Here is a 22,268-nt window from a genome sequence, read left to right on the forward strand (position 1 = left end):
TCCCTCTTTCTTGGATATCTTTGGACTTTAGCATTTCTGAGGTGAGGGATATACAGAGTTTAATGACCATTCCAGAATGGTTGGCCCACAACTTCACCAACAGTGCACCAGAATATCTTATCTCCCCGTGATCATTCCAAAAATTGTCATTTTCCTTTTTTGTTATCTTTTCCAATCTGAAACCTCAGAATTGTTTTAATTTGCATTTATTACTGACTTGGAGCATTTTCTCTTATGTCTGTTGGTAGCTTGGCTTTCTTCCTTTGAGAACTAACTCTTCATGTCCTCTGACCATTTATCTAATCACAGTGGCTATCATTCTTACATATTTAAATCAGTTCTCTATATATCTTGGATAGCAGACCTTTATCAGAGGAACTCTCTACAATGAATTTTCCCAGCTGTTTCCTTTCTAATTTTAATTGCATTGATTTTGATATATGTAACACTTTTCAGTTTTATGCCATCAAATTGTACAGTTTGACTTCTGTGAACCTCTCTATCCTATGTCTTTTCTCCTACCCAAAAAGTATTTTCTTCCTTGCTCCTTTATTATAGCATATGTGAGAGATCATGTTCTAATCCAAATTTCTGCTAGACTGTTGTCCAGTTTTCTCAGCAATTTCTGTCAAATAATGAATCCTTAGCCTGGTACTTTTATTCTTTGCTTTTTTTAAAGTGTGACTATGTTTGTTTCTGTACATTGTGTATCTAATCTGTTCCACTGCATATGACTTTTACAAATTTGGTTGGTGACTTTACCATCCATATAGATCCCAGTAGATAACTAACTCTATTTTTCTCCTCATCAGAATAGCTTTTCTTTGTCTTCAGAGCTCCATTCTTAAAAGCTTCCTAACCCTTTCTCTTAAAGTGCAGTTATTGAAGTTACAATTGACTCAGTGGAGCACAGCTTTCCTGTGGTTGTGTTGCTTACACAGCTTGTCTTTTTGTCCTTAGCCTGAGGAAAGAGCCCAAAACCCTTCATGCCCAAGAAGCTACGTCAGCAGCCCAAGCCTTCCTCCATTTAGCCAATTAAATCTGGAGGACAGGGAAAAAAACAACAACCAAGCCTAACCACCTGCCCAGGATGAGGCCTTGGGATATTACTCCCACCCACCAACAGTGTATAACTAGGTCTATCTAGAAGAATTGTGTTTTCTGTAAATTTAGATAAAGTTCTCCACCTAAAAAATATTAACATTTCCATCCTAAGGCAACCCATTTGATTATTATCTCTGATTATTAGGAAGTATTTCCTTAAAACGAGTCTAAATTTATTTCTTTTCAGTTTTCACCCATTCTCCTAGTTCTCCCTTTGGTGCCAGGTAAAATTCATCTAACTTGGCTTTTAGGTTGCCTTTCAGTTACTGGTAGAGTTGAGGGGACAGAAGTCCATTTGTAGGGAATTTATTAAGAAGGGTGTGGTCAAGAAATGAAGACATCAGTCTAGGGCACTCATTCAAGAAATTTGGCACCAGAATGAAAGATCATATTGACCTAGTCTCTTTATAGTATATCCCCTACTTTAGAGAGGAGAGAAGGAAGAAAACATCTTTATAGAAGCAAAGCTTGTGGAATGTAAGAGAACTCATAGAGGGTAGCCTTAATCTTCTTTTGTGAAATAGGATATTATATGTAGTGAGGCTGAGGCAGGAGAGGAGAGGAGGAAAGTAATTAGGGACTGGAGAGGAGAGATTTCCTGTGGGGAATATGCTATAAAGGGACTAAGATAGGATTTCCAAGTATTGTCTAGAGTAAAATGGGAGTTTGCCAATAGAATTTTCTTGTATAGAAGTATTATGTCATTATTTTGTCATACATTGGTTAATTTAATCAGCAGAAAAACATGAGGCAACTTTCTTAAACAGAAGTGTTTTGTTCTCTTTTAATGGTCTATAAATTTCCTTGATTGTCATATTGTAGAAGACTAACTTCCCAAAAAAGCTTCCCTTTCCTTCTTAAGTGAAGGATTGAATTTCTTCTAAAAACCTTGATAGATGGATGGGGCTCTGATTATTATGAAATATTTGTATTTCTATTCTTGGAACATTGCTTAATCTCTTTCTTGTTCCTTCCCTATTTGCAGCCAATTTGGCAGCCGCCATCGGAGGTTTCCTCTATTTTTTCACATATATTCCTTACTTCTTCATTGGTCCTCGATATAACTGGATGACTCTGAACCAAAAGTTATCCTCCTGTCTCTTCTCAAATGTTGCTATGGCATTGGGGGCCCAGCTCATAGGCAAGTTTGAAGCAAAAGGTGAGTATTCTCTTTCATGATTGTTGTCTTTGCTACTTTAGGTACTGCTTAGACCAATGGCAGACGTTGACAGCATGGTTTCCAGTATGACTTAACCTTATTCAGCTGCCTTTTCATTGTTTCTTAGGATGAACACATTTAAGAACACATGAGTGACCCTTCACATCTGCATCATGGTTCTCCTAAGGAGTGCCATTTGAGTGGTCCTCAAAGCCTCCTGCTCTCCAGTATTGTCCAATAAATATCCTTCAAGGAGGAGGCCCCTAAAAAGAGGTGGCACTATAGAAGGACCTCTGGAGTCATAGGATCTAGGTTCCTATCTTGCCTCTGACAATTACTTCCTCATAATCTCAGGCCAACCATTTAACTCTCCTTGCCCTCAGTTTTCTTGTCTGTAAAATGAGCAGTTTGGATTAGATGGCTTCTGAGATCATTTCCGTTCTTGATCTAGACATAATCCTGTTTCTGTGAACCCAGGTTTTAGTCCTTGCTCCACTGTTGCCTCCCTCACTCTGTGTCTTTAAGCAAATCCCATCCCTGTTCTCATCTATAAATGAGGGCTCTACACCAATAATCGCTAAAGTCCCTTCCAGAACTTTGTTTATAGATTTTAATTTAATTTATTAATAATAATTATAGTAATAACTAGCATTTACATAGCACTTAGAACACTGCCAGGTACTTTATAATTACTAATCTTATTTGATCCTCATAACAACCCTGGAAGGTAGGTACTATTATGATCCCCATTTTGCAGATGAAGAAACTGAGGCAAACAGAGGTTAAGTGATTTTCCAGGGGTCACACAGCTTAGCAAGTGTCTGAGGCAAATTTCAAACTCAAGTCTTCCTGACTTCCGGCCTGGCACTCCATCCTCTGTGCCACCTGGCTGCCTAGCTGTATTTATCATACACTTGACTTTAAGAAACAAAACTGATTAAGTAGAATATCTTTAATTTACACTTAAAATGAATTTCTGCTCACAACATACCTGTAGTGGTCATGGAAATTAATTTATATGTTAAAATTGATTTCGTTGTACAATGTTTCATAGTCATTCTTTCCTCTCTATTCCCTTCCCTTGCTTTTGTTCATTCCTTGTCATATCTGTACATTTATTCATTTTTCCCTGTTAGTCGTTGTAGCCTGTGTGCAGACTGTTCTTCTGGTTCTGTTTTCTTCAAGCAGCTTTACTTGATAGAACTTTCCAAATGTCTTTGCCTGCCTTGTGGTGACTCCTAACATTGTTTTATTCGTAGCCTGCCTTTATTCAGCCATTTGTGAGCTATTATTTTTAAGTTCTGTCCAGTATTCTGCAGTTACAAACAATGGTGGTGAGAATGTAAATATCTTTATAGCCCAACTCTCTTTACAGAGGAAGTAGCCTTTGATTGGAGCTTAAAAGGATAAGTTAGCAATGCATTAGGTGGAGAGTGCCATCACTGTAGCTGAACTGAACCTGAACAAATGCATGGAGGTGGGGGAAAAAACAGAACATATTGGGGGCGGGGGAATGGGGAGCGGGAAGACAGCACTCCAGTTTGTATTGTATAGTGAACCTTAAATGATGACAAGAGTAGTTGGAACTTTACTTGGTAGAAGCTAGGAAACTTGAAGATTTCTGAGCACAGGAGAAATGTGACTGTGCATAAGGAAAATTATTCAAATAGCAATACGAAAGATGTATCAGAGCAGGGCAAGTAGGGGGCTATTGTAGAAGTCCAGGTAGATAGTAATGAGTGCCACAAAGACATCACCTAGGACATCTTTCATCCTTAGGTCTTCTGAAAGCTACCCCAAGTTCAGGACCCATTGTAAGCCAGCATCAACGTGAAGCACAGCTCATGACTGTCTAATGGAACATTTCCTTTTCATCTAGCAGACCAGTTAATTCAAAGCAAAATACCTTTAAATAAGTGTTATAACAAAAGAAACAAGATTTCCCCCATCCTCTCAAGGGAATGTTTTGCCATGTCTCCCGCACCACCAATGGGAGAGAGTACCCACAAGGAATATGAGTGCCTGGTGAACCTGTAGGGAGGTGTATAGCCTGGATGATGCATGTTACTAAAGCAGCAGCCTTTCTGGAACCTGCTGCCTTCAGCACAGAGACTTGCTTCTCTCAGAACCTCTGAGAAACTGAGCTCAGGTGATATCCTCTGGCTGCAAACAGGCTGCTCAGCTGAATGCTCTCTGCTGCCCTCTTCTGGTCACAAGCGATTGTGCATCCTCTTTAAAATGATTCTAGCTCCAAGTAGTTCTGTTTCTCTTCTGTGATTTCAGTCATTCAGTTAGCATTTACTTATTAAGTATCTACCATGGGCCAGTCTTTGTGCTAATAAAGGCCAAACAAACCAGTCCCTGCTCTGTCGGAGCTAATGATGGGGAAACAAGGCGCAAACAGCTATGTATGAACAAGATGTACACTGGATAAATGGGGGGTAATCTCAAACAGAAGACATTAAAATTAAGGAGGACTAGGAAAGGCTTCTTGCAGAAGGTAGGGCTTCAGCTGAGACCTGAAGGAAGCCAGGAAAGCCAGGAGGCAGAGAGGAGGCAGAGAGAACACCAGGCATGGAGGACATCCGGTCAAAACACTTGGAATTGAGGGGCGGGTGTCTCTGGGTTGCAGAGTAAGTGGTGCAAGAACTGGAAAACTAGGAAAGGGCTAAGTCATGAAGATCTTTAAAGCTAAACAAAGGATTTCTCCTCCTGAAGGCATTAGGAAACTATGGGGTGAAGGAAGAGAGGGATGGTATTAGAGAAAAGTATGGTCATATCTGCATGAGAATCCATCGGTCAGTGAAAATGTGAATGTCTTCTATGGGCCTGACACTATGCTGGGTGCTGAAGATAGAAATACGAAAAATAATACAGCCCCTATTCTCAGTGACCTTATATTCTGATGGGAGGATAACTGGCATATATGAAAATATGTACAGAATAAAAGTAAAGTTAACAAATGTAAGAGGGAGAGCACTAGCAGCTGGAGGATCAGAAAGGCTACATAAAAATGAGAAATAGATGAAATTGGGAAAAAAAAAATAAGTCTAACTCAATCTAAGAAACAGCTTCTTAGAGAGCTGTTATCAACTCATTTATTTCCAGGCCTGATGTTGTTAGGAGAAGAACCTGATGAACGATGAAATTAAGCTTTTGGGGGGGGGGGGCAAGAGCATGCATGATACAGCTGTGTTCACTTGCCATACAAACTAGTCAAGAACCTATCTTCCTTAAAGAGGGACCAACCTATGCTGAGGGTCAGCTGGTTTTTTTCATAGCAGACTGACTTCTTTTTTCCATTGCTTAAAAGGAAACCCACACTGGCAGGTTTTTAGTTAGAAAAAGAGTGGGAGTTTAGTGATCCTTAGTTTTGTGTTAATACTTCATTTCCATAAATAACTTGGCCAACTGTTTTTCCTGGTTAAGCAAGATTAGATAATTAAGGATTTTGTTGGCAAGGATGGGGTTTTATGCAAATTTTGTCATTCTCCCAGCACCTTGGATGGTGTTTTGCATATAGTAGGTGCTTAATAAATGTTTGCTGAATCCAGTTGAAGAAGGAATAACAAAGAAGTTTATCTTCTGCTAGGGTAAATTAAATAATTTTTGAGGTATGTTTGAGAATTGAGAAACAGTTTGTGATGATCTCAGTGCTTTGATTGACCTGAAGCAGGCAGAAAGTGACTAGTCTTCATACAGTCAACAGACTTTTATTAAGCACTACTCTGTGCCAGGCACTGTATTTGAAAGGTTTCCTCTGAAGTTTGAGCATTAGCTTGCCAGAAGTCTACGATGGCCAGTTCTGACTGTATTCAAATAAAGGGGATGGGAATATTATTTTCAATTTTTAGGGCACTTATGCTAAATGTACATAAAATAGTCAGTAATAATAATAACTAGCACTTATATGGTGCTTTAAATGTATTATCTCATTTGACCTATAAATAAAATAAAGAGCTCTTCAAGGACCACTGATCCCAGAGAGAGGATGTCAGACCTTCTCGTGCTCACTTTGCCTCATTGCTTCTACACTGGGGTTGCAGGGGAAATCCCTTAAAGCCTAGACATGGTTTGTGTCCAGATTCTCCCCCAAAAGGACTAACCGAGCCCCCCCAAGAAAGACATTAATTGCACAGAGTGTAGCTATCAAGTCAACAAGAGCCATTGTCCTCCTCTATCATAGAGGAAACGCCCAAAGTACAAAAGATTCACACGCACACACCAATGGGTATCCAAAAAATAAATCATAGTCCATTGTTTCTCCCACATTCTCCCCAAAAGTCAAGGACAGAACTGCTGAGCAGACTTGACCTTCAGTTCTCACGGTCCAACAGCATTTCCGCATCAGGACTTCCAGCCAAGCTAGGAAGTGGTTAGAGCTTTAACTCTTCAACTGCAAATTCCTCTTGCCAGTGCTGCTTCTCTCATCTGAAATGTTCTGCACCTAATTAACTTTAAAAAAAAAAAAAAAGTAAATGTATGTACTGTTGTACATTAGGATAGGGTACATTTGGACAATTTGTCACCTGGCATAAGAGGTCAAAGAATCTTTCTTTGAGGAATGTACACTTGGAGGACTATAGTTGAACTGTTCCTAGTTGTAGTTTCAAAAGTTGCCCCCTGTGGTATTGTCCACTGTAGATCAGATGAGTAAAGGACTCTTCCATATGCTTTCTCTTCTTTTTCATTTTTTTTCTGAAATCAACACAGTAGTTTTTAATTTTTTTTGTTCACTTCTCATTATGATTCTGTACTGTTGGGAATCATAGAGTACTGTAGGAGAATTGGAGGATTCATGCATGCACACTCGATTGCAAGTGTAAATTCCATACAGTTCATAGCATATTTGTCAAAATATGATATCCATAGCATACCCTTTGAGAACCACTGCAGTTCTGGTCACTCAGAGTTTATTCTTGTGTCTCTGAGTCTCTCTGTCTAATAGGCTATTGTGTTTATAATGACACAAAAACACTAAAATGCACTATCATTTCCATACAAATCATTTGTAAATAAGAATTGATCTAATGTATTTCTTTTTGAAATTCTGTCTTGGGTTTTTTTAAAGTTGGCACAGTTGTACTCCTCAAAGTACACATTCACTCTAGGTAGTTGAGCACTCTATATCCAGAGATTAGTTCTAATATACCATGAAAAATTCTATTGGATTCATCACGAGGAACACCCAAGTAGCAATTTCATAATGTACTGAAGTGTAGTAAATGCAGACAGGAAATGCAGAACAAACTCTTGAAGAATTCACTGAAACACATTTTGATCAGGCAGGCATTGATCTTTAATACCACATCCAAAAAGGGGCCATACACACCCAGACTATCAAATTAAATGTAAGGGTAATATTGTCATATTATGGTCCTGAAATTTTCAAAGCATATTCAACTTAAAGACTAAAGAAACTTTAGTTGTAGAATGTAAATCCAGGTTATCAATAGCCATATAAAAATATTCTCTAAATCACTAATAATTATAGAAATTTAAATTAAAAGAACACTTGAAGGACCACCTCACACCCATCAGATTGGCAAAGGTGATAAATTCGAAAATAAATTAATATTGCCAGAAGAGCTGTGGGAAACCAGTTACATTAATGCACTATTGGTGGGTCCGTAAACCGGTTTAGCCGTTCTGGAGAGCAGTTTGGAACTATACCTAAAAACTATTAAACTGTGCAAACTCTTTGATCTGGTACCCCAACTGAGCGAAGATAAAGAACCTGTCTCTGCAAAAATATTTGTAGCAGCTCTTTTCACAGTGGCAAAGAACTGAAAACTTGGGTTCTCCCCATCAATTGGACAATTGCTGAATAAGTTACAATATATGAATGTGATAGAATTTTGCTAAGCTGTAATAAGTGATGGAGATTATTTCAGAAAAATCTGGAAGACTTAGATGAACTGAGGCAGTTAAGTAAACAGAACCAGAACGTTATATGATATTATAAAGACCTTTAACCCTACAAGACAGGAATTCTGATCAATCTCAATTCCAGAGGATTCATGATGAAATGTTTTCCCCTTCCAGATAGAGAAGTAATAGACTCAGAATGCAGATGAAAGCATTTTTTTTGGACATGGCTAATTTGGGAATGTGTTTTGCTTGACTTTACATAGTTGCAATGTTTTTTTTTCTTTTTCAGTGGGTGGGGGAGGGGTAGTGAGAGGGGGAGAATTCAGAATTGAAATACAATACTATAAAATAAAATTGAATTAAAAATAGAAACTCAAGCAAAAAAGTATCACTGAGTACTTTAAGAAGTAAGTAATTCACACTAACAGGCTTACATGTTTTTCAGCGTTATGGTTGCCCTGTATTCTTCATTTTGAAATCAGGAAGCCTTAGGACAACTCTAATCTAGTCTTAGCTTACCAGTAATTTTAATTGTCTTCCTTTCTGTGCTTCAGGAATAGGAATTCAATGGAAATACCTCATGAAATCGGTCAATGTTGATGATAACTTCACTTTTGGGCATGTGCTGATAATGCTCCTGTTTGATTCTGCCTTCTATGGTTTGGTGACCTGGTATGTGGAAGCCGTCTTTCCAGGAGAATATGGTATGCCCCAGCCCTGGTATTTTTTCTTGATGGTGAGTTCTGGTGTTACTATTTGATCTTTTGAAGGTAGAAACTGCCCTTATCACCTTATTCCTTCCACTGCTCACTTGGGCCACAATCATGTCCATCGAATAATAGGGAGAAGCTTTCCCTTAACTTCTGCTTCATCAGTTACTAAGGGACAGCCTTAAGCAAAGAAACCTGATTCAATTTGATAGAAATCCTTCCTATGCTACCATTTTGGCCATAATCTTATTCTAGTGCAGCTTCATTTTGTCCACTGCTTCTTGACCAATAATAACATTTTCAGTCATGTTTGGTATTCTTATGTAGAGAACAGCATCCAAGGTTATTTTGCTTCAAAACACTATATTGTTACATTGACTGAACCTTTTCTGATCTCAATAAAATTTATCATTATTGTAATTAATTGACAATCTTGGTGATCCAGTTTTGATTTCTTCGTTAGCCTTCCTATTGGTGTGGGAATCAAAGATCTATGATGGGAAAAGAGGAGGAAGAGGATGATCCTGAGAAAGTTCTAAAAACTGAATATATTGAAGCTGAACCTGAGGATTTAGTGGCTGGAATAAAGATCAAGCATTTGTCCAAGGTACTGTGTGACAATTAAGACTGAAAATTTTTGCTAATGTCTAGTTGAGGGAGCGTGTCTTCAAGGAAATCATTACTTGTTCATCCAGTTACCAATATATTTCTTTCTGTTCTCCTGAACTGTAGTTTTATATTGACTATAATGATGACTTGTATAGAATTTTGTCTCTGAGAAGTAAAACAGCTTGAGAATCTGTCCATTCCTGTGAGTATCAGTGTCAGTTTATATGTGAGGAGTAAAATCTGCCTTCTCAAAAGCTTTCACTTCCTTGTCTCACTTGATGCTAAAACCTGAAAGTACAGTGGATAGATGAGAAGAATTTTGCATTTCAGTGTTTAACCTTAATCTCCTCCGGGAAGGGTTTCAGCATGGCCCTAGAAATACAGAGCCTTGAAGGAGGGGGCCATTTGTCAAACAAAATTGACATTGGCTCTTTCTTATCTGTCAGAGCCCCTAGACTCTTCAGCCTTAGTTTCCTCCTTCCTTGCTAACATAGGCTTTGTATTAGTAGAACTAGGGCATACAGTTTCTTGTATATCCTTATATCTTTTATCTAAGACATTTCCAAATCAGTTTCCTATGAAACTTTTATACTCTAGGAAGTAAAAATATCTGTCTTCTTGAACCCTCTCTTCTAGGTTTACTGTTACTTAATCATTCAACCTTAAAAGGAACCCCACAGGTTATCTAGCCCAACTTGAGGCATGGATGCCCTCTACAGGATCTCAAATAAATATAATCCAGCCTTTTCTTTAGAAACACTAGTGGAAGATATAACCCTCCTAGGGCAATATAGTTCATTTCTAAAATGGTAGAAAGCTTTTCTTCCTGTCAAATTGAAATCTGCCTCTCTGTAACTTCTACCCAATGAATTCAATTCTGTTTTGTTGGACCAAGCAGAATAAATCTAATCCTTTGTCCACATAAGAGCCCTTCAAATATTTGAAGACCATAATCAAATCCCTTCCTAATTTTCTCTTCTCAAAATTAACCTTTGAAAGTTCCTTCAGCCAATCCTTTTGAAGTATTATTTTCAGTCCTCTTACCATCCTGGCCACCTCTGGAAACATTCCAGTTTTTCACTGTCTTTCCTAAAATATGGCAGTGAAAACTAGGCACAATACTCTATCTGTGATCTGTCCAGGAACGAATATAATTGAACTGTCATTTCTGCCATTCTGAATGACAGACCTCAGCTGATGCAGTCTAAGAACACATTAAATGTTTGTTTGGTGTGGGAGGATACTGTCACTTAAAGGTATACCCTTTGAAGAGATAAAAGGACTGCTTAACTCTAGCTTAGCCTGGGCTTTCTGTTTGCTTTTAGATAAGGGAACCAACCCTTTGTCCCTCCCCTCAGCTGGAGAGAATGTTGTGGAATGATGGCAGCTGCCCCTGAGTAGAATGTACTAGTGGTATAACATTTTGTGCCCATCCTCTACATGTGCAGTTGATTTTTTTACTCTGTGTAGGTCTCTTTTTTCTTTTTAAGTTTCATCATGGTCCAGCCTTTCAGGGTTATCTTTAAATCTTAGTTCTTAGTATCTGCTATGAATTATATCCCTCCAAGGTTTATGTCAGCTTCAGATTTTCATAAGCATTCCATCTGTATCTTCATCAAAGAGATAAATAAAAATGTTAAACAGATCAAAGCCAAAGAACGATACATATCATATTCCCCTAGAGACTGTTATCCAGATTAGCATCTCTTGCTACTCTCTGGGGTTGGTCATTGAACCAGAATTTTTTTTATTACAATTCAGAGGTTAATTTTTAAATGAGATAGATGCTGACACCGGGCGGGGGTGGTCCGGGGTGGGGAAGTATTGTATTTATGAACAGTAGCTTTTGGTTAATGCTTAACTTATTCTAAACCCCTTCCTAGAGTTTTATGTAAATTTACTCTTTCTCTACCTTTTCCACAGATGTTTATGGTGAGGAATAAGAGAAAAGAGGCCATAAGAGACCTGACCCTGAATATGTACGAGGGGCAGATCACTGTTCTCCTAGGACATAATGGAGCAGGGAAGACCACTACCTTGTCCATCCTCACAGGTCAGGATCAGCGCAGCTGAGGGGCAGAGGGAATAGTAATGCTGGACGGCCCTTCACGAGTCTAGAATCTAAAGATGTTGCTTAGCAGCAGGCCTTTCCTTTCCTACCTAGGTAGAGTTGTTTCTATTTCAGTATTTTTCATCGTTATTCAGTTAACAAACATTTATTAAACATATAACTGTGTGCAGACTACTACGTTTAGACATTGGGAGAGATACCAAGTTTAAGTGAGAAAAGATCCCTGTTCTGAACTTATTGTAAGTTAGGGAGATAAGGCACAAACACAGATAAGTACAGCAGTGTATAAAATATTACATGAAAATATTTGTAGAATCACACTGTTACTGATTTGGGAGTCATATCAAATTCAACATCAGATTTGAAGGCTAAAGATGAAAGACACTTGAACAACTGCAATAATTTTACCTTGATCTGTAAAATGGGCTGCCGGTGTGGAAAAGCAGAAAATGTAAAAAGACAAAGAGGAAAGACTTTGATGGTTAACATTTCCTTAAAAAAGGGAGCCCAAAAAAGTAATTGTCACAAGGAGGAGGCCAGATGAGCCTAGAAATCACTTTAATCAACAAACATTTGATCTCTATGCAAAGTAGGAAGAGATGATAGCCAAAGGCATCCTCAATTTTTAATGCAAATTTGTAAAATACCATAGAGGATGGTAGAAGATTATAAGCAGCAGCATCTTATAAAACAGCAAGAAAAGAAAGAAGCAAAAACAAGTCTAAAGAAAGCTTGGCATGAAACCAAAATGAACTACATCATTCCAAGTATCTTCACAGATGAAAATGGCAAGAAAACAAATATATTTTTAATGTGGCAAATTTTTTAATGTTTCTATAATTATCGGTGACAGAGAAACCACCAAAATGAGAAGTTTCACATTTAAAAGGCATTGAGGAAGACAATGTAACTCAGGCCAGTTACACCACGAGGAAATCTATGTCGGTGGCAGCATAATCTTGACAGCGTTGAGAGATTGATTTACAAGCTCTCTCAGGCAGGAGGAAAAAACAAAATAATACAAAATATCGGTACCACTCCAAAAAGGAAATCAAGAGAACAGCTCTAACTCTGACCCATATGCCTACTTAATAATCTTTATAAAATTTTAGGAAAATTTATATGTGTACCAAAGGAATATTTGATTTTCAAAAAAAAAAGAGGAGAAGGGAACTTGCAGGTTTTACCAGAGATTTCTTTTTTCTCCTACCTTCTCATGTATCATTTCTCTTAACTTCTTGGTTGCAGAGTTGATAATAAGATTGTGAAATCCCACTGGTTTGTTTTTTGTTGATAGTAAGCAAACATCTGACACAGTAGGTATAAAATATAGTTTTAAAGACTGTTCCAAACTAGAATCTCTCAAGTACATGTTCAAATCATACAAGACTCCTTAACAAATCCAGCCCCAGAGATAACTGTTCAACGGTTGTCTGTTTGTCAGCGTTAGGTGAGGCATTTGCATTAATGAGGACAATGCATACTTAGCTAGGGTGTCTGCACTATCCAAAAGGATGTCCTGTGCAAGATCTAAAATGAACAAGGGATTCTCTATCCATGGTGACAACCTGCTCCTGTTTGTTGATGATATTGTACTAATTACATCCAGCCCCATGACCTCACAAGCTTCTACAATGAGTTCTATGATTTTTTAATCGTGGATTGATCAGTCTAACAGTCTACTCAGAAAAAAAAAATCTTAATTCATGAAAAAATCTACTATCCAGACCATGACTTGCAACTGTATCGTTGGTTTCTTGAGGTGGTCTGTATAGTTGGGATGTGTCTTACAGATGGACCATGAATTAGACCTTGAATTGAATGGGAGGTGGATTGCATTTAGAAAACTGTGTGCTGCTCTTCATGTTACTAATCATCCCTCTGGTTCAAAGGCCCATCTTTTCAACATAATTGTTCTTCCAGCAGTGGTTTATGATTGTGAATCCTGGAACACCATGTTCTCTGAGGAATTAACATTGGCAGGTGACCTTGAGAGCAACAGAGAGCTCCCCTGCTGGGTCCAGATAAACTGTAACATATTTTCAGGGATGAGTGCTTGAGAAACTATGTAAGGATTTTATTAAGGAAATGTATTATCAGGAGACATGGGTCTCAAGCAAGGGATAACAAATGGATGGCCTTGCTGCTCCATAGGGATCCTAAAAATACAAAAAGCCCCAGAGGAAGGTCTTTTTTGGGTGAATCCTCCATAAACAATCCATGGAAGAACATAGATGAGAGCCATAAAGGATAGGAAGGCATAACTGGGTTACAGTTCCCACCAGGGGATGGAGCACCCACCTTTAGGGGTCGGTCACAGATCCACTGAATATTAAATAAATAAAGGGACCTCTGATATAGACCCTTTTTCTGAAGTCAGAAGAGGAAAGAGCTATCAGGAAAAGCTCTGTGGAGGAGGTGGCATTTGAGCTGGGTTTTAAAAGATAAGTAGGAATTTAACAGGTGCTTTTACAAAGCAGTGAGATTCCCGGCATAAAAAAGAATTCGAACTGTGGCCTAGAGACTGGAAATCTTAGAGCTTAGTGGGGGAAATTCCAGACTTCAGATGCCATCAGCATCATCTGTTGTGTTCTCTGTTGCCTCACTCTGGGGATGTTAGCCTATAACTCCCTCCCCCCCTCCCATCTTTGGAGCTTGCCTTGAGGTATCGGCCTCCCCCATTAGAACTGAAGCTCCTTGAGAGCAAGGATTATTGTTGTGGTTGTTTGTGGTCCTGACACACAGTCGGTGCTTAATAAATGCTTGTTTTCTTGGCTTTGCTTCCAGCTTGGAGGAAGGGATGGGATTAGTTCTGTTTGCTAAGGCCAACTCTTCTGCTCGTGCTCTCCATCCGATCTCGTCCTGTCCCTTCTAGGAGTTCGCCCCATTGATCACGCCTTCCTTCTGTCATCCTCAGCTTCTCCATCTGCAGCTCCTTCCCTGCTATCTACAGATGTGCCCCCATCTCTAAAAAAGAGTCTTCCCTCAACCCTGCCACTTGTGCAGGGTCTCATCCTATATCTCATCTCCTTTTCACTGCTAAAATCCTAAGGAACATGATCTAGACTCCATTTCCTCACTACTCCTTGTCCCACCCCATGTGCTTTATAACCCCTTGTAATCCAGCTGATGACCACTACCCCTCCTTCTGCCTGAGCACTCTACCCTTCCTCGAGTTATTTGGTACTAATGGACTGAAGAAACCTTGTTTAGAGAATACAGAGGTCAGGGCGAATTCTGCAGTGACCTTCCTAAATGTGCAATGTTTTTCTTTCTGCCTTGGCCCAAGTAAAATGTGGGAGGTAATGCTGTTATTCATTCTTGTTTTATAGTTAAGAAACTGAGATAAACAGAGATTAAGTGATTTGCCTCAGGGCCCACACAGCTAGCAAGTGTCTGTGCCACATGGGCATCTGAAACTCAGGTCTTCCGTACTCTAGACCTGGCACTCTATCCATTGCACCATCCAGCCGCCCCTTCTAGACTGTCCCAGTTCAGTTCTTAATTTGAACTCTAAACATTTTTGTTGTTCTTTTTTTTTAAGTTGATAACTATATTTCAGTATAATTGGTTTACTTTTTAGTCCTATATTTCTTATTTTATGCATCTAAAAACATTATTCTGAGAAGGGATCCATAGGTTTCACCAGATTGCCAAAGTAGTCCATAGCCATGTGTGTCTGTCCTTCGTTGCCGAAGAAGACCCTGCATCAGAGAAATGATGGCATGACTTGCACTTGACTTTGTTTTGAGTGAGGGAGGGCTGTGCAGGTCACCAGCCTCACTTGTCCTCCAGAGCCATCTGAGTCTGATGACCAGATATTCATCAGGATGACTGGAGATGACCCAGGATGAAGCAATTGGGGTTAAGTGACTTGCCCAAGATCACACAGCTAGTGAGTGTCAGGTGTCTGGGGTGACATTTGAACCCAGGTCCTCCTGACTCCTGCACTGGTGCTCTATCCACTGCACCATCTAAGAAAGTTAAAGAACCCCTAGTCTAGAGGGACCCCTCTAGCTGCCCCTCACCAGAGGTCTTTAAAGGAAGGCTGGATGACCACTTGCCTAGGATGCTGTTGAAGGGATTCTTGTTCAGATGTTCATTGAACTGCATGGTCCCTGAGGTCCTTTCCAAGTCTGAAATTCTGTTGTCTGTGATTATGATCCTCTACTGTCTTTTTATTCTCTCTCCCTTTCTCTCTCTCTCCCTCTCTCTCTCACCGTATCTCTCTGTTTCACTCTCTCTCTTCCTCCCTCCCCTGCTCTATTCCCCTTTCTCTGTCTCCCCCCTTTCAGCATCCTTTGCTAGATGATCATCTTTCTTTGCCCCCTAAACATGGCTGTCCCATGAAGCTGTGTCCTGGGCCCTCTTATCTTCCCTCTCTGTTCTCATTTGGTAAGATATCACTTCACGATCATCTATGTTATGGTTAAAGAAGAAGGACTACCATGTTGGCCGATTAGAAAGCCATTAGTGACCTTTGAGAGAACAGTTTCAGTAGAGTGGTGGATGGAGAAACTGGATAACAGGCATCTGAGGAAGGAATAGGAAGTGAGGTAGGAAGCACTGGTTGTAGACGACCTTTTTGAGAAGTTGGATAGGCTAGAAGGATTAGGTAGACTTTAAGGATTACAGAGAACAGATCGTAGCCATAGGCCAATGGAAGCAGCTGGTGGAAAGACAGAAAGAGAGATTGAAGAGGCAATGATTGCTAGAACTAGGGCTTGGAGAAAGTAGGAGAGGGAAGTGATATCAAGGGTGCAAAAACCTTTACTAGACCTGTACCACAATGTGATTAGAGAAAAAAAAAGGGCTTGAAATAGTTGTAATACCTCTTTTTTTTGTAGCAAAGAACTAGAAATGAAACAAAGGGGAAAACCCATATAAAGTATATGAGTGTTATGGAATATTATTATACCTTAAGAAATTACAAAAGGGAAGGTTTCCAAGAAACTTGGAAGACTTGTATAAACTGATGCAGAGTAAACCAGAAAAATTTATATAATAACAATAACATTGTGAAGACAACTTTGAAAGACTTAAGAACTCTGATGGATGATATAACCAACCACAATTCCAGAGAACCAGTGATAGAACATCCTGCCCACATCCTGACAAAGAGGTGACAGACCTAAGAATAAGATACACGTTTTCAGACACAGACAATATGGGAGTTTGTTTTGCTTGACTATTCATATTTGCCAAGGGTTTTTGGTGGCAGGCAGGAGGAAATTTAGGAATAGGATAGCCCACCACGGATGACTGTTGAAACCTTTTTAAATGCATAAGAGATAACAGAAAGAATCACAGATAAACAGGACAGCTTTGAAATTTATATGTTGAATTTATCATATACTTTAAAAGAAAAGCAGGCTGTATATACCAGATTCTCATTTTCATTTGTAATCCCCTTTTTTCTGTTTTACACCATTTGGAAATACTCAGTTTATTTGGGGTTTTTTTTTAAGTTCAGAATAAAAGGTGATTGTTTTGTAAAAGCATACAGGATAGGTTTTGCCTTGAAAAAAAGTAAGAAATATCTCCTTCTATGACAAGAAGGAACAAGGAAAGAACAGCTGATGATAGTGAGAAGTTGTGAAGAATCCAGTAGGGGACTTAAGGAGATGATATTCATTAGCCTCAGTTTTCTTGTGAAGTGGGAGATCAGGTCATCGGCTAGAAGTGATGCAGATTGAGGGAAGGAGGAGATAAGAAAATAGCCCCATTACTTTGGAGACATACAGGGAGTCAATAGGAGTAGAATAGGAGGATTACTGAAAAGTAGCATTGGTTCCTGCTGAGATTATGTACCATGAATTTGACATGGGTGAAATCAACTTGATTCTGTGATTTTTCACCAGTGACACTCCGCTGTGAAGCAGAAGCAGAGAAATTAGCTTGATAAGGGTTACCCAAAGATGCAGCTTTGTTGGACAGAGTTAGCAGAAGAGAAGAGGAATGGGACTCTGCACTAATGGCTAGCATACCAATGAAGTAGTTAACTATGGAGCTTGACATGGAATTAAGTAAAACCACATACAGGAAAATGGACTGGGAGAATAGGAATGGTTCATGGAATCCAAGATCGTGATAATTATGAAGCTTCAGTTTGTCTACTTGAGGAGTTGTGGTCAAAGAGTGGAATTTCAAAGTTCTTGATTATGAAGTTTTTACTATTATGGATGATGGTGAGGTATGAATTATACTTATGCTGGTGTGAAGCTTAAATGGACTGGAAAGGCAGTTTATTCCTAGAAACAATAAAGACCATTGAAATTTGAGGTGAGGAGGGACATGATCATACTTGCATTTTAAGAAAGTAATTTTGTCAGCTGTGGAAGAGGATGGATCAGAACGATTAAGGCAGAAATAGGATGGAGAGAAAAACCCATCATCCCCATGCTGTAGTGATTCATTAGGTTATCTTATTTGAAGGGTTTTTTCTTGTTCGATGAATTAAAACAACTGCCAAATTTGCTGGGACTGGGATTCCCAAAGCAATATTCAGATATAGCCTGTCTAAGGTAATGAGAGAGATCCCTCTCTTCCAAAGGCCTTTATCTAGCTAAGTCACTTTGCTTAAAGGCCCTTCAATATGACCAGGGAGTTCCAACTACTAAACGCATGTGAATGTTATTCCTCACACTTCATATGCCCAGTTTTTAAAGAATAACATAAAACCCTTCTCATTATGTTAGAGTTTTACATCATATTTCATTTAAATTATATTTCATGTTTCTCACATCCTTTAAAACCAAGTCAAAACGTCTCTTCTGATGTTACCTGATTAATCCCTTCCATTTTTGTCTTTATTCTGTTTTCCTTTAATATTTAACACAATTAGTAAGAAAATACCTTTGCACTTGTCAGTATGTTACTTTAAAAATTTTTTGACCAATTTTGTATTTTGTCTCCATAAAAACTAGGGATCGTTCCTATAACTTCTGTTGTGTTTCTCCCAGGCTGTAGTACATTCCTCCTGGAAAGGGAGGATTCATCTGATCTTTGTGAATAAGCCAGAAGGGTAGGGTTCAAGTCAAGTCAACAAGCATTTATTAAACACCTGCTATGTACCAGCCAACTTCAGGAGGATACAAAGAAAGGCAAAACAAACAAAGGAAAAAACACCAAAAAAAGGCCCTGTCCTCAAGGAGCTCTCAGTCTAAGTCAGGAGACAATATGCAAACAACTATGTTCAGATAATGTAGAGATCAAATGAACAAGAGATAATCTTGGAGAGAAGGCACTAGCATTAAAAAAAAAAAAGCCTCTTGCAGAAAGTGGTATTTTAGCTGGGATCTCAAGGAAACCAGGGAAGGAGATTAGGAGGGAGAACATTCCAGGCATGAGAGACAGCCAGTGGAAATTCCTGGGGTTGGGAGAGGAGTGTTGTGTCAAACAAGGATCATCAAAGAGGTCAGCCTCATTCACATTAATCTCTGACTGCTGAGGGGGAATGATTTTAGCTGTCCTGTCACTAAAGCTGTGCTAGGTCAACTTCTGCTTCTTCCTAGGTCTTTTTCCCCCTACAAGTGGACGGGCATATATCAACGGGTATGAGATCTCACGTGATATAGTTCAGATCCGGAAGAGCCTGGGCTTATGCCCCCAGCATGATGTCCTCTTTGACTACATGACAGTGGCTGAGCACCTTTATTTCTATGCTCAGGTGAGCCTAAAATAAATATCTTTTTTTTGCCTTGCTCATATGCTTGAGGTAGTCAACACTCCTACCTTCACAGGATCCCCAGGAACCATGGAGAGGGGGGAGGAGGTAGAAAGGTGGGAAATGGGGAGGAGGTGGAGGTTGGGCAGATGGAAGGGAGATATTCAATAGTTAAGTAGCTTACCCATCTTCACAAGGCTCTCTCTCAGGTGAACCCACATCTCCAAACTTTTGAGTTTAGTGCTCTATCAGTTCTACAATGCTGGGTCAGACTCCTCTCAGAAAGCCCCAATCTAAAGTTCTCTCTTTCACTTGGTCTCATAGATGAAAGGATTGTCTGAGCAAAAATGTCCTGAGGAAGTCAATCATATCTTGAACATTCTTGATCTGGAGAATAAACGACACTCACTTTCAAAATCATTGAGTGGAGGAATGAAACGCAAAGTTTCTGTTGGCATCGCACTCATAGGAGGCTCTAAGGTACAATGTTGGGTGAAACCAGGTCCCCTCTGTAGCCTGGCAAAAATATTAGCTGATACAGTGAGCTGGTATGGACCATTCCTCCTAAGAAGACGCTACTAAGATGTGCTCCTTAGTTAGGTTGGTATAGGGTGGTCACAGTGGTGAGGGAATCTCTAATTCTAGTTTAGTCCTGGGCATATTCTGTCCTTAGACAATTGACCTTGCTCCACTACCTCTCATCTCAGCGAAAAGTGAATGCCTAATAGATAAACTATCTCATATATCAGCTTCTACATCTAAGTAAAACTCACTGTACTCCCCTGAATGGACCATTATGGTGGCAAGAACACTTCCACCAACAGGAGAAGAGCTTACAGAACAGGACCCCCACACACACCTGATTAGGTAAGTGACACAGAACCATTTGACTAGTCTTATAACTGTCCCTTTTGGGTCTGTAGGTAGTGATGCTAGATGAACCAACTTCAGGCATGGACCCAGTTTCACGGAGAGCCACCTGGGATCTCCTTCAGCAGCAGAAAAACGACCGCACCATTGTGCTGACCACACACTTTATGGATGAGGCTGACCTTTTGGGGGACCGAATTGCTATTATGGCCAAGGGTGACTTGCAATGCTGTGGCTCTTCACTTTTCCTCAAGCACAAATATGGTGAGGAGGACAAGGGAGGAAAACTGGGGGTCTCCACTCTTTTTCCTCATTGCTAAGTTAGCATCAGATCTCCAACATAATGAATAAAATACTTTGGGGTTCATTTCATACATAGTATCTGAAATCTGATAATGAAAGTCTTTCTTACGCTGAACTCCCTACTCTTTGGTCCTGGATCCTTAGCCCTCGGTAGAACATTTGTGAAGATAAGACATTTTAATATTGAATAGAAATCTATCTCAGAGAATGTATAAATGTTCCAGAGAATGGATTTTTTTTCCTCCCATAAATGTCTTTATTCTCAACTCTAAAACTCAGTACATTAATCTAATGGAATTTCCCTAACTTGTTGGTTGTACAATTTTGGCAACCTTCTTTCTAAAATGTAGTTTCTTTATTAAGATAGTCAGCCCCAAACTCATTCCCAAACCCTCTTAGGAGGAATAGGAGACAAGATCTCAGTAGCAATACTGAGCTTCTGAGATTAGCGCTGTATGCATGCAATCAAACTGTTGGAGGTTCTCTATCTCATCTCCCATGGAGCTAACCCAATCAAAGTAGCATGTGCAGCGTAGGGAGAAAAGCTATTAAAAACTCATCTGGTTTCATCCAGTCTTTTAAATGGCTTCTTTCAGGTGCAGGGTATCATATGATCATAGTGAAGGAACTTCATTGTAATACCAGCGACATTTCTCGTCTGGTTTATCATCACATACCAAATGCCATTTTGGAGAGCAACGTTGGAGCTGAATTGTCGTTTATCCTCCCCAAAGAGAGTGCACACCGGTATGGATCCAGAGAGTTCTAAGACTGATGTCTTCTCTTTGCTCAGCATCTGCAATTGTTTTCTAGATCCCTCAGGTTTAGTAGATGAGTTCTGATAGGTGAGGGCCTGTGGCCTCTAGGTACTTACATTGCTACCACATACATGGTATTAGCAGTCAGGAAATTCACACCATGAAAAGAACTCTTACGAAGCCAGTGGAACACTGATGTCCTTGGGGAAGTCATAAAAGAGTAATAGGGACATCCCTGGTACACAGACAGACACCACCAAGTTTCCCAAAGAAGTATTTGGCTCATGGTAAGAAATATTTAGACCTTTAGTTGTCACCCACATGTAACCTGTGATGAATCAGAACTTTGTCACACTCCCAGAACTCTCTTTGGGTGAGATCAGACTTGGAAGCACAGGACTTTTCCAGCTTTTATAATGCAAATTTGTGTTTGCCCTTCGTTGCCTGAAGAAGACCATGCAAATAGGATTTTATTGACCACCTGGAGGGGAGGGGAGAAGCTTAGATCTCTTGCTTCTAATTTAGTCATTTTTAAAGGGCAGTTCCAAATAAATTATTTTTAAAATATACTTGATTTCCTTCCTGATTACATAATCCAGTGTTAACTTTTCCATAAATTATCATACCTACCCCAGATCTGAAATCCCCAAAGGGGACTTGTTCATTAGTAACTTATTCATTAGTACCTTCGGTTTTACAGTGACCATAAAAGCATCATGCCTTAGAGGGAGACTTTGGATGCTCAGTCTTTCAAGGTAAAGATATCAGATGCCAAAGATAATATCTGAACATTACTTAAATTGAGTTCTGGAATACTGGTGAAGTAAGAGGTTACAGAGAGTCCTGCTCCACAGTCCACCCCATCTACCCCCATGAGTAGCTAAAAATTAAAGGGGAAAAAGATTAAAGGAGAACAACCAAGGAGCATAGAAAGAGAATGAACTTTTTATGTAAGGTAAAGAAAATGAACAAACAGCAGGTAAAAAAACTTCCACACATGAAAAACCCTGGTCTAAGAGATACTAGAGATGTTACCAGAAGGGAGAAATAGCAAGGAGTGAAGTTTACCCCAACATAAAGTAGGTCAAATTGTACAATGACCAAGTGAAGGAGGTTCTGATGTGGTTAGAGAAAGGTCCAGGTCTCA

The 22,268-nt window shown here is 39.4% G+C and overlaps 1 protein-coding gene across 2 annotated transcripts in view; it reads left to right on the forward strand.

The window, feature by feature from the left end:
* ABCA3 (ATP binding cassette subfamily A member 3) overlaps window positions 1-22,268 on the forward strand; it is a 111,059-nt gene that overhangs the window by 60,175 nt on the left and 28,616 nt on the right. For both annotated transcript variants that reach the window (XM_072599391.1, XM_072599393.1), the window contains exons 9-16: window positions 2,090-2,263; window positions 8,689-8,870; window positions 9,308-9,451; window positions 11,377-11,506; window positions 19,039-19,193; window positions 19,515-19,670; window positions 20,114-20,324; window positions 20,960-21,110. In XM_072599391.1, the coding sequence (XP_072455492.1) occupies window positions 2,090-2,263; window positions 8,689-8,870; window positions 9,308-9,451; window positions 11,377-11,506; window positions 19,039-19,193; window positions 19,515-19,670; window positions 20,114-20,324; window positions 20,960-21,110 (1,303 nt within the window). The remainder of the gene's footprint in view (window positions 1-2,089; window positions 2,264-8,688; window positions 8,871-9,307; window positions 9,452-11,376; window positions 11,507-19,038; window positions 19,194-19,514; window positions 19,671-20,113; window positions 20,325-20,959; window positions 21,111-22,268) is intronic.

This window comes from Notamacropus eugenii, chromosome 1, assembly GCF_028372415.1.
Source record: "Notamacropus eugenii isolate mMacEug1 chromosome 1, mMacEug1.pri_v2, whole genome shotgun sequence".
NCBI lineage: Eukaryota > Metazoa > Chordata > Mammalia > Diprotodontia > Macropodidae > Notamacropus > Notamacropus eugenii.